Here is a 12,545-nt window from a genome sequence, read left to right as displayed (position 1 = left end):
CGTCCTCCAACATCTTGGATGGGTGGTTCCGTCATAATTTTCCACTTTTTTTATTTTTGCCCAGGATTCACTAATTCAGTGAATCCTGATTTTTGCCTAAATGAATTGAGTTTGAATATATAAATTAAGCACAAATAAACCAGCCATGCATCTAGGCAATGTAACAGCTTTAAAGAAACTTTGATTCATTGACTCTTTTTGCTTTTAAAATAAATTAAAAATTAAAAAACTTCGTGTCAAAGAAAATCAATTGAAAAAAATATTTTTTTATAGGAAATTTATAAAATTTTCATTCAGCTGTGAGCTAATCTTCTTATTATTTACAATTAAAAAATTCTGGAAAAAAATTTTGTAGTAAAAATATCATATTTACATACATTATAATACAAAAAATCTGTAAGTTCGTATTAAAAAAATGCATATAAAATTCCACAATTTTGAACAGCATTTTAGTTTACTGCTTATCTAAGATTTTTGTATTCAGGAAAACAATTATCCTTGACTAAGTAAGAAGATGCCTTTCCGACGTGGGAAAAGATCAGGTGCAAAAGAGCAAACAAACAATAGCAGCTGTGGATATATGAATTTTTTGCGAGAGTATCGTAAGAAACATTTTGGATTAACTTCAACGGAAGCGGTTAGACGTGGCACTGAAGAATGGCATAAACTATCGGAAAAAGAGAAGAACCAATATACACAAATGGTAAGAGTTTGTGAATCACGGGGGAGTTATTGAAGTTTATTGCGTAAAAATTGTAGGGTTGTTTAGTATCAAAGCGTGATAGTAGCAGAGCATCATCTAGTCTAGGAAGATCAAAATCCCAATCCAGAAAAAGGGTGAACAAATCTCCTGTACTTGGAAGTTCGATTGCCCGACGTGCTAGAAAACGCAGAAGAAATGCATCAACAATAACTTCAAACAGCACAAAACGTTCACGCACTCGTTTACGCTCTAGCTCTAGAGCACGTCCTAACTCAGGTTCACGTCTTGGCTCTCGTTCACGAAATAGCTCTGCTTCACGTACTCGCTCTCGTTCAAATCCAGGTTCTCGCGCACGGCACAGTATTTCTAAAAAATCTGGTAATCGCATTAGTGCATCATCTGAACGTATTAGATCTGCATCGCTCAAAAGAGAGAGTAAATCTTCTGCAATAGCAAGTACAATCGCCAGACGTGCAAGAATTTCTAGGCAAACTACCTCCAAATCGCCTTCACATACTGCAAGTCGTCCACAATCACGTCGTGGTTCTAAGCGTAATAAATCTTCTCAGCGAAAACAATCAGATAAATCAGCTGTAAACGATAGCACTTTTGCACGCAGTAGATCGTTGTCGCAGAAACGGGCAGCCGCATTAAAGATTTCTGAAAGTTCCTTCCTGCATCATGTTCCTCAGGCATCAGGTTGGCCATCACCAACTACAAAACGTTTCAGTTCACGACGTATGAGTACTCGTAGCAAAAGTGGTCAACTTGCTTCTGTCCCTTCTGGAAACGAAATGGAAACGATAACCGGTAGTTCAAAAAGTAAAAAACGCCAAAGCCACCAGAGAACAACTGCCGGCAGGCGTTTGAGCTCTGGTTCTGGCTCTGGCTCTCACTCACTCCATGGAACTCGTTCGTGCCCTGGCTCTCGTTCGGGGACTGGATCTCTTATAAAAAATCCTACCATACGCTCTAATGTTGACCATAGTGGTCTTGCTTTAACTTAGACTGTCACGGCATAAAATTAACCAGATAACCGACGTCTGAGTGAGCCAATGGTCTCCAAGGTTGCCACTTATCACCGTACATATAAATCTATGTAATGTAAATGTTTTTCCTTAAAAGTAATAAATTACTTTAAATGAACTAATAAAAATCCTGAAAAATAATGCTCCATAGTCTCCTCTTGCTCGGCATCCTTCCAGCTTCTGCAGAAGTCGTTACTTGCAACCTTCAGTCTATCAGCAAGTTTTCCGATCAGATAGTGACCTGCCATGACGGACATAATGACTGAGACGTCTAGCCAACGACAAGAAGTCTAAATTCGCAACCATCTGTCATTCGGGCGCCTTCCTGAAAGCTTAGCTTACATGTCGCTAGAGGCATACCCACAGTTTCTAGTTCTCATGGAAAGTGTAAAGCGGTTTCTGGTATCGCAAGCTCGTATGCTCTACAATGCCCTGAGATAACGCTGAAGCGCGTCAAGTAACCATATTTGAATTTAAACTGTTCAGCCATATTGTTAGGAGATCTGCAAAAGCCGATGGCGGTTTTTGTATTCAGAAACCCCGTTCTCCAGGGATTTAATTGCTGTTTGGTTGCCTGAGGAGACATTTAAGTCAGTCGACGTTATGACAACTTCTTTAATTCCACAACTTCTTTAATTACAAGGATTTCCGCTGATACAACAGTGTTTGGGTAAACTCCTCGATATGACTAGTTCTTCAGAATACACTCCAAAGCCCACGAATTCGTCTAGTCTGGAACCATCCGTATAGAAGTCCATGTACCTTTTATTACCTGGAATATTATAGGTCCAATCGGTTCTATCTGGAATAGGTACAGTACTTTTGATCAAACAGAGGTTCAAGCATGGTCCTAGACACACTAGCTGGAATATCTAGCATTGTATCAAGGTGTCAGTTATAGCTGCGCCGATGACCAGGTATGAAGCTCCCTTAGCCTCACAGCAGTGGCCGCAGCAATTTGTCTTGCACCAATGTCCAGATAATATTAAATTCAGTGCATCAGAAGGTGTCATCCTAAGTTTGGCTGTGGTACACACACAAGTCAGCCTTTGGATCCGGCTGAGTGTTGAACAGTCGGTGTACTTACGAAGCGATGTCCAACAGACCACAACACCATATCGTATTATAGGTTATAGTTGTACTTTATGCACAGAAAATTTACATATGAATTATCCTTTAAGGAACAGGGGCGAACTGTGGCATTAAAATTTAAGCACAATGATAAGGTACCTCCTTTTTATAACCGAATCGGAATGGCGTGTCGCAAGTCGACACCGTTTTGAAAGGAAGTTCTTACATTACATAACCACCGCTGAAAAATTGTCTGATGTCCTTGCTAAAATTCAAACTGAGGCGTTCGGCGTCTTAGGCGGACATGCTAACCTCTGCGCTACGGTGGCCTCCAGTACTTTAAGTAAAATTTAAAAATCTAAAGGCCAACATATCCAGATGGCGCATATGCGACAGGTACTACATCGCAGGCCACCAGACATGGCATTAATACTAAAGGTTTGCGCTCGAGATGTGAATTGTCGTGAGTGAGTGAACAAATCAACACTTATCACGATTCACTAGAAGATCACGACTCGCGAGTAAATTGAATTGCAAATTTTCCTATGAACATTTCATTAAGGAGCAGTGGCAAACTTCTCACATATCAATAAGTGCTGTCCGATTCAAGTTTAACCTCAATGATAAGGGGCCTTCTTTTTATAGCCGAGTCCGAAAGGCGTGCCGCAGTGCGAGAAGTGCAGAAGTTTCTATTGTACATGGTTGCATAGTTGGCAATGACATAGTTCCTCACAAATGTCGCCGGCATTAGGGGATCATAGGCGAATATGTTAAACTATGCGCTACGGTGGCTACCAGAGAATCACATGAGTTTTTTTAACCGTTATTCTTGAGCGAGGCAACCCAAGCGCAGAGGTTAGCAAGTCCGCCTATGACGTTGAACGTCTGAAAACTAGCATCCAACATCCTAAGGGGAAAAGGTCGATCTTGTACTCCAGCATCCCTGTATGGAGTTCAGACTTTCCAGGTGCAGATTCGCATTCCATGGTCCTTAAATTGTTTAAGGACGTCTTAAACATTATCTTAGTTTTTTTCAACGTGGGAGTTTTTCTTTTCTAAGTTTTTCCAGCGTGGGAGAAAATGGAAAAAAGTAATTAAAAATATACCGTGTGAGAATGTGTAGAGATATTTCTTTAAAATTAGGAATGGGTAGAGCTGAGGCGTTATCGGATCGTGTGCAAAATTTCAAGGCACTAGGTGGCAGGTCCCTTAAGTTGGTCACCTTGGCATTTAGAAAATTGTTTGGGCTTCCAAATCTTCATTTGTGGTCAGATTGTGAAAATTCTTTTATTTCTGCACACGTTCTCGATAACACCTCAGCTCTAACCATTTCAAATTTCTAAGATATATCTCTACCCATTCAATAGAATATTTTTTATCAGTTTTTTTTTTTTTTGATTTTCTCTCACTGTGCGTACTTGCTTTCTCCTATAGGGTTACTGACCCTAACGCTTAGCTTTGCTTCCTATCTAAAATCCAAAATTGATTTTAGGGCTTATGACCCTTGGGCGTTAAGACATGTCGCCGTTAGTATTAGGTAAGGTTAGGTTGAAAAGAGGGTCCAGACACTAATCCGCCCCATGCCACATAGCAGTCCACCAAACTACTGAGGCCTAAGTAAGTATTGGTCTAATCACGCTCCTGTAGAACCAGTGTACTATCCTAGGATTCAGGCCCCATTTCGAGCCTACGGCCCGTCTACATTGTGCCCAACATCTGTGAGCCTTCTCAGTACGCTCCTGAATGTGGCACTTCCAATTCAGTTTCCTGTCGTTAGTATTACTTTGAAACGAACATGTTAGTTATTGTTAAATAAATAAATAATTTTTGAAACAAAAATCAAATAACGGTTATTTTTTGTTCGGACCTCGTAATAGTTTCATTAATTTTGATTTTCTGTTCTACTTCAATTGTAAGTTTTTATTACAGCCAAAAACCATTCGCATTATCTAAAATTTATCTTTTTCCCAACATCACAGAGAGTAAATGCTCTTGCTTGGTTTGGCTGTCAAAGTTGCCGTTATCTTTTGGTTTCTTTCTCAACGAAGACTTGAGATGGACAGAGCAAGCAAGCAGATATTAAGCATTAAGCCCATCTTAGGCTATAACATTTGCTTGCCTTCAGTACCATTTTAACTTGGCTCATAGACGGTTGTGCTTAACGGTGTCTCGAAAAACGAACAGCGAAGAAATAAAGCGAACTTCGGCAAATTTCGTATAGTTACAGTGTTTGTTGTGTTTTAGGTGGTAAACAAACGTCAGCCGTACAACATCCATAAGATCCAATAACCATTGGTTTTACATCAACGGCAAGGAGTTATAAACATACTCGTGTTGTTTTGTTTTTGTTATTGTAAGCCTTTCTAAAGAGAGAAAGAGTTTGGTAGACATTTGAGAGAATCAATTTGTGTGTGTGCTTGTGAAGCGGTACTAGCAAAACAACGAACAAAGTAGTCTCTTACAAATGCATAGTGAACGTCCGTTAAGAAGTCAAGTTGGAGATTTCTTTTTGTTTTGATTTCAAACGTTGTGACGTTAGTCGAGTAAGCCCGACTCGATTTATTTGTGGTTTCCTTGGCTGAATTGAATGAATGCAGCCAATGCTGTTGACATTTTACTTGCTTCACATTTAACATTGTCGTCGTCGTCGTCGTCTAAAAGCATGAAGAAGTAGTGGCTTAGTAGTCTATTGCAGTCAACCCCCCTCTCTCTCACTCTCTGTCTAGTTGTGAGAAGCTCGCACAACTTTTGCTACGTCGCAGTCGCAGTACCTGGTAATGTGAGAAGTATTTGTGGTGTGGTCACACGATTTTCAAAACATCAGCGCGTCATTAAAAGCCAGCATAACAACAAAGCGGGCCTGCAGCTAACAACAAACAAATAACCAAACTAAGCAGTCAACTCAACCATTTTAGCTAGCCAGCCAACTAAATTGCAGCAGAACATGATAATAAACGGCTGCAAAATAACCACAACAAAATTTAACGAAAGCCAGCCATAGGCAATAAGAAAAAAAACTGCATCGTACGAAAAACGGAAAAAAATAAAACAAAAGTTTGGTGCAGCAGCAATAGCGAGCAGTGTATCTGCGCATGCGTGTCAGTCCTCATATGATCAGTCGTTTGTGTGTTTATGAACTGCAGTGAAGGCTGGAAAGTTGCAGTAGCTTTTGTTTACTTGTGTATAGTGTGTGTGTGAGTGTGAGTGTTTTACAGAGGTTTGACTAAAATAAGCGACGTTTTTCTTTTTGGGCTTTAAAGAAAAAAAACAACCAAGTTGCGCCACCGCTGAAGTAGAAAGTTGTCTTAAAAAAAAAAACATCTTTACACCGCCTACCGATCCCGTTGATGCATTGCTGCAACTCAAGGCGGAAATTCTGGCGCGAGAAAACTTTGGAAAGACTCCAGAAACCAAAAACAAAACAAATAAAAAGAAAAGTTAAACAAATATAAAGAAAGTTTAAATAAATATCACAAGAAAATAAAAAACCTATTTATTGAAAAAAAGTCTCAAATATTTATAATAATTTTCTCTTACCTTAAGAAGGCCCTTGACGGAAGCTAAAAGAAAAGAAAAACAAAAGAACAACATTGAATTTCTAGTTTTGCATTCTTCAGCGCATTTTCAAGATCACTGGCTGCAAAAAAGTGAAAAAGTTAAAATAAAACCAAAAAAAAAAAAAAAAACAAATTACTTATAGTGGTGACCTGTTTAAAAATTAACTTTTTTGTAATTTAAAATTTAATGCTCAACTATTTATTGGAATGACTCAACCACCCAACATGTCGGATATATACTATTGCAGCAAGGTAAGTTCTTAATTCAGTTTTTCTGTTTCTTTGTAGTTTGCTCCCATTGCACAATTCACTTTTTAATGGACGGCCTAGTAGGTATTGCATTCAAATCGGTTTGCCAGTATTTGGGCCTGGATTGTAAGCACCTAATTCCAGTCAATGATCATGGTGATAACAGCCTTGTGTTTTGCTTTACTTAATGGCGTCATTTAGGCGATTTGCTAGTCATAAAAAAAAGCCTGGTTTCGTTTACCTGCTTCTAACGTGAGTTAGTCGCATATGCATAGCGAACGCCCTGTGTGTAGACTTTAGTCATGATTTTGAACCATATTGGCTTGCAGCTGTTTGTTGTGAATGGCATGACTTGAATTCATTAATTATGGGGATACCTATGCGATTACGATATTCATTAATAAAACGTATGTGCTTGTACATCTCGATGATTGTGTTATTCAGTGTTAAAAAGGATGCTTTAATATATTTTATACCCACCACCAAAGGATGGGGGTGTATTCATTTAGTCATTCCGTTTGCAATACATCGAAATAACCAATTCCGACCCTATGAAGTATATATTCTTGATTGTCGTAAAACTCTAAAACGATCTAGCAAAAGACCACCGTTTTCAAAATTGCGGCTTGTAAGGACTCAAGAAGTCAAATCGGTTTATATGGAAGCTGTACCAGGTTGTTGTTGAAATTCATAACAGAAAACTACATGCAAAATTTCACCCAATTCGGACAAAGATTGTGGCTTCCAGAAGAAGTCAAATCGGGAGATCGGTTTATATGGAAGCTATATTCACATCTCAACCGATATGGCCCCCCAACGACCTGCATAAATAGTAAGTATCTGTGCAAAATTTCAAACGGCTAGCTTGTCGCGTTCGATCGTTTCGACAGTCGGACGGACGGACATCGCTAGGTCGGCTCAGAATGTCGAGACGATCCAGAATATATATACTTTATGGGTCGCAGATCAATATTTCCAGGTGTTACAAACGGAGAGACTAGATTAGTATACCCGCATCCTATGGATGTGGGTATAAAAATGAAAGAGTTGCGCTTTGTTTGTTCGAGTGGACTCAAAAACTGCTGAACCGACTTTTATGGTAGAGTTTGGCCCCCAGTGAAATTGGGGGGGTCGGACACTTCCACAAATTAAAATCGTCTCCTCCAACAAAATTTTTCAAAAAATTCTAAAAAATGCCCAAAGTAATCAAAACAACTGACAGGCAACCATAAAAAGGAGCATAAATTTTTTTTTCAGCAGACTTTTGTATTTAAAACGGCAGATTTTGTTAGTTGAAATAGCAGTACGAAATGTTTCCTAATACGGCAGCCCTATGTTTGCTGAAACAGCAGTAATGTCTGCTTTCGTATTTTCAGCAGACAACAACTGCTGTTTTACCAAACATTTTTGCTATTTTGAATAACAAATTTGGTTGAGTGTAGATAACATTTTCGCATAGTGTTTATTTTGGTTATATTTCTGAAAAGGTAATCGAGCAGTATTTATTTTTCGTTTTTAAAGCACACTTTTATGTGAAAAATTCAGAAAAAATGTAAAATCCCGAAAAAATTTTCGAAAATCCGAGGTGATCAACTTTTGAAATTTTGCACTTGTTCTCATTAACAACTCAGCTCTTACTATTCGAAACTTGAAAGAGATATCTATACTCATTCTCAAACGGCAAATTTTTTAATTAGTTTTTCCGATCTTTATCACACTACGTCATTTGTTTCGTTTATGACGGTGCTGACTGTTTTAAAGTTATAGTTTTCAACTTTCATGGCTTACTAGTGGATTTTTGATAAGACCCTTTTATAGTGGTGGCGGGTATGCGTTATACTAGCCAGATCGCGCAAACGCGTCAACTGGCAATCCATCGGCTCCTGCTGTCTTATTGCTTTTCAGTAGAAATACTGCTAAGCTAAACTTTTTCTGACTAGGCGGTATACATTCTATAACATCATCAGATTTCCTTCTCTATCTCTGCAGTAGGATGTGCCTATAACAAAGCCATCGGAAAATTTCCGTAATACGGACTCCTGTACATCTGGATTCGCTTGCACCCACTTTCCTCAATTTCTGTAAAACTGCGAAATAGACTTTTCTCCTCTCTCCTTTTCTTCCGATACATTTCCTTCGCTTGGCGTGTTTTAACCTTTTGGGTGAGGTGCTTTCTCAACCTAACTTATATATAAGTTTTATTCAAAATTACATAAATAATGCTATAAACAATATAACCATCAGCTAAATGAATAGTGACTTAAATAATGTAATATTTGGTTTGTATTTAACCATGCCATACGTTGTTCAGTCAACCATATGAAGTATTTTTTTTCTTGGGAGCTACAGGTAAACATGCAAATAAATGTAGCCTTTACAAGCCCTTATTATTTTCTCCAAATGTTAGCCAAAATTTATATTATTGTTTCTTTTTTTTTTGAATTTTTAAAATTTATCTCATTACATAATGGGAGTATATGAACATAAAAAGTTAAAAATAAATGGTGGAGTATGTGAAATCTTTAAACTTTGCATAAAATTACACAATAGGAAAACAAAAATAAATGAAATACATATCATTGTTAAAATATAATTAAAAAAAATAAATAAAAGCGTACTAAGTACGGCCGGGCTGAATCTCATTACTTTAGCTGTCTATGACAGAGCATTTGTTCCTCTAGCCTAACATAGAATAGCGTTTCTAGCGCCTTGATCTTCTGCGATCATTTTAAAATCTCTGACACCAAGTTTCGAGGTGCCTTCCACCACTAGATATTTCCATGAATGAAATTTAATGTTGTCTAAAGACAAAATTTGAATGAAATTCTTTCTAGAGACAAATTTGCAATGAAAAGTTCTCTAAAGGGAAAATAGGCCAACTATGCCGGGCTACTTCGACATTGTTATTTTAAAGAAAACATTTTAATGAAATTTTCTGTTTAAACAAAATTTCAATGAAATTTTCTTCAAAGAAAATATTTTAATGCAATTTGCTCTAAAGACAAAATTTTACTGAAATTTTCTTTTAATGGTTGGTACTATGTTTTCCGCGATTCCTTTTTTAAAACACTATGTTCAACCAAATACTATAATAATAATACCAAATACTAATAAGTGCAACTTATTGTTCAATTGTGTATAACCAAATATTGGTCTTTTTAGTAGCTATATCTAAAAATTAACCGATCTGAACCATATACAACACGGATGTCGAAAAGCCTAATATAAGTCACTATGTCAAATTTCAGTGATATCGGATTATACATGCGCCTTTTATGGAGCCAAGACTTTAAATCGATATATCGGTCTACATGGTAGCTATATCCAAATCTGGACCGATTTTGGTCAAGTTGCAGAAAAAGTCGAAGAGCCTAACACAACGAACTGCCCCAAAATCGGACAATAAATGCGCCTTTTATGGCCCCAAAACCTAAAACCGAGAGATCGGTCTATATGGCAGCTATATCCAAATCTGAACCGATCTGGGTCAAATTGAAGGAGGATATCTAAGGGCCTTACACAATCCACTGTCCCAAATTTTGGCGAAATCGGATAAAAACAAATAATCTGAGCAAAGTTCCAGCTCAATTTATCTATTTTTAAAGACTGTAGCGTTATTTCCACAGACAGACGGTCGGACATGGCTAGATCCTCTTCGAATTTTTTTTTGTGCTTTCTTGTACCTGGCAGCCATTTGTGTGTTGCTCTATTGATTTTTGTCATTGGACATACCAGCATTTTTGAGTCGAAACAATGTATGTGCCTTCGAATTTTTTTGTGCTTCCTTGTACCTGGCAGCCATTTGTTTGTTGCTCTAATGATTTTTGTCATTGGACACACCAGCATTTTTAAGTCGAGCGCTTAAAATTACTATCCGCACTCGTCCGAGCTACTCAATACGCTGACTGCTCTTTGCTCAGACAAAACAAAAAAGGAAAAAAAAATTGGGATTATTTTCTAGTGTATTGGGTTGCCTAAAAAGTAATTGCGGATTTTTTAAAAGAAAGTAAATGCGCTAAAAATAATAGCTGATAACTGACAGAAGAAAGAATGCAATTACAGAGTCACAAGCTGTGAAAAAATTTGTCAACGCCGACTATATGAAAAATCCGCAATTACTTTTTGAGCAACCCAATACGTACAAAGTTATGTTATACAGTGAGTATTTTTGCCAACCACTGGTCAATACGCTCATATACTCACCCGTTCTCTCTAATAGGAGAAACTTAAGAGAATAATTATTGGTTCGGTACACGAATTGCAGCTAACGCAGCACTTTTGCAATTAAAGACTTTTTGGTTTTACAACAAAAGAAAGATACTTTTATCGTTGGCGAAGTTGCTAAAGTGTTTACAATAAACAAAGTTAGTTACATTCAATAATTCTACGTTTATGGCTAAAGTTTGATATGTAGAAGCGAAACGTTACATAGTAACAATAACAGAAAAACTTCGTAATGAAAGTATTTTGGTTCTCGTAAAAATGTCTCAAACGTTTCATATTTTTGTATGCTTTCCATCTGTTTTACACCAATGTTTCGATGTGTACAAACAGAATGACGAAATTAGTATACCCACCAATCCCCAATCAGTCTAAACAAATTTTAAATAGATAATATGAAATAGAAAGTATTAACTTTTTTCTCGTTATGGACATTCACATTTTTTTTTTAAAACAAAAATTAGGTAGTCTGAATTTTCATCCCAATTAGCACAACACAGATTACGCCCACTCAAGACTAAAAGACAACGGTAGGTAGCACTGTGGGAACTAGATCGTCTTTCTATAATACAATTCTTCCATATTTCGAAATAAAAGTTTATTTTTACCACCACACAAGTTAGGTATGCTGGTCAATTAATTAACCCATATATAGAAATTTTCTTTGGCCATATGAATATTTCTTTTGAGACCTAGTGGTTCAGTGGTTTCTTTAATTTATGCAAAAATATTTAGTATACTCGTACCATCAGCAGAAGCAGCAAGAAAAAAACACTAACAACAATTAGCAATAACTAAGAGCTTCTTCTTTGAAGACAATAGATGAGGTGCGGGGTATCATGATTCATTTATTTTTATTGAATTATAAACAAAGAAACCGTCTGTCAGCAACTTAATTTATTTCCAATCAAATAACGGTGCATAATATTTGAATTTGAATTTGAAAAGAAAGTAAATACTAAACAAATGATGAATATTTTACTATCGTATAGATGGAACAATAAGATAAAACATCAATCAAAATGCACTCATAACACATTTTTGTTTTTACATAAAATTCCTTTGGATCATCATTTCATTTCTTATAAACAAATATGAGGGAAAATAATAATCAATTCTCTTTTGAACTGCGCACTTTCAGCTCACGGTAGAAAACAGAAATCTTGGCTTACATTTAAATACAACTCAAAATGTTAAGAAAAATTGAGTTTTGTAAAAAAAACCACTAAGAAAGGGCAAAAGTCGGGCGGAGCCGACTATATAATACCCTACATCAAACACAAATACAAACAAATTTTGCCCATGCGCATTCCACTAAGGAACAGGGCAAACCTCTCACCTACCAATGAGTGCAGCCCGATTAAAGTTAAAGCTCAATGATGAGAGGCCTCCTTTTTGTAGCCAAGTCCGAACGGTGTGCCGCATTGCGACACCTCTTTGGATAGAAGTTTTACATGGCATAGCACCTCACAAATGTTGCCAGCATTATGAGGGGAAAACCACCGCTGAAAATTTTTTCCGATGGTCTCGCCTGGATTCGAATCCAGGCGTTCAACGTCATAGGTGGGCATACTAACTTCTGCGATACGATGGCCTCCAACACCCTACACCACCGAGTCAAAATACATGCTACTTTCAATAAATGAAACCTACCTACCTGCATACCTATTGAAAAACTGAAAAGAACCTAAATTTGGACCGAGTTTAATGAAATTT

At 37.2% G+C, this 12,545-nt stretch overlaps 2 protein-coding genes across 2 annotated transcripts in view; both read left to right on the top strand.

Annotated features, from left to right (window-relative positions):
• The first annotated feature begins 321 nt into the window (after positions 1–321).
• Positions 322–1,710, top strand: LOC106082706 (micronuclear linker histone polyprotein-like). Its single transcript, XM_013245382.2, has 3 exons — positions 322–396; positions 485–703; positions 760–1,710. The coding sequence occupies exons 2-3, from the start codon at positions 515–517 to the stop codon at positions 1,708–1,710; spliced, it is 1,140 nt and encodes a 379-aa protein (XP_013100836.2). The 5' UTR covers positions 322–396; positions 485–514.
• Positions 1,711–6,371: 4,661 nt separating this feature from the next.
• Positions 6,372–12,545, top strand: part of LOC106089730 (uncharacterized) — a 122,859-nt gene continuing 116,685 nt past the window's right edge. Inside the window, exon 1 of the mRNA XM_059366848.1 lies at positions 6,372–6,611. Coding sequence (XP_059222831.1) covers positions 6,567–6,611 — 45 coding nt within the window. The 5' untranslated portion in view covers positions 6,372–6,566. The remainder of the gene's footprint in view (positions 6,612–12,545) is intronic.

This window comes from Stomoxys calcitrans, chromosome 4, assembly GCF_963082655.1.
Source record: "Stomoxys calcitrans chromosome 4, idStoCalc2.1, whole genome shotgun sequence".
Classification (NCBI taxonomy): Eukaryota; Metazoa; Arthropoda; class Insecta; order Diptera; family Muscidae; genus Stomoxys; species Stomoxys calcitrans.
Note: the sequence above shows the minus strand (reverse complement) of the source record. Positions and strands in the feature narration are given on the sequence as shown.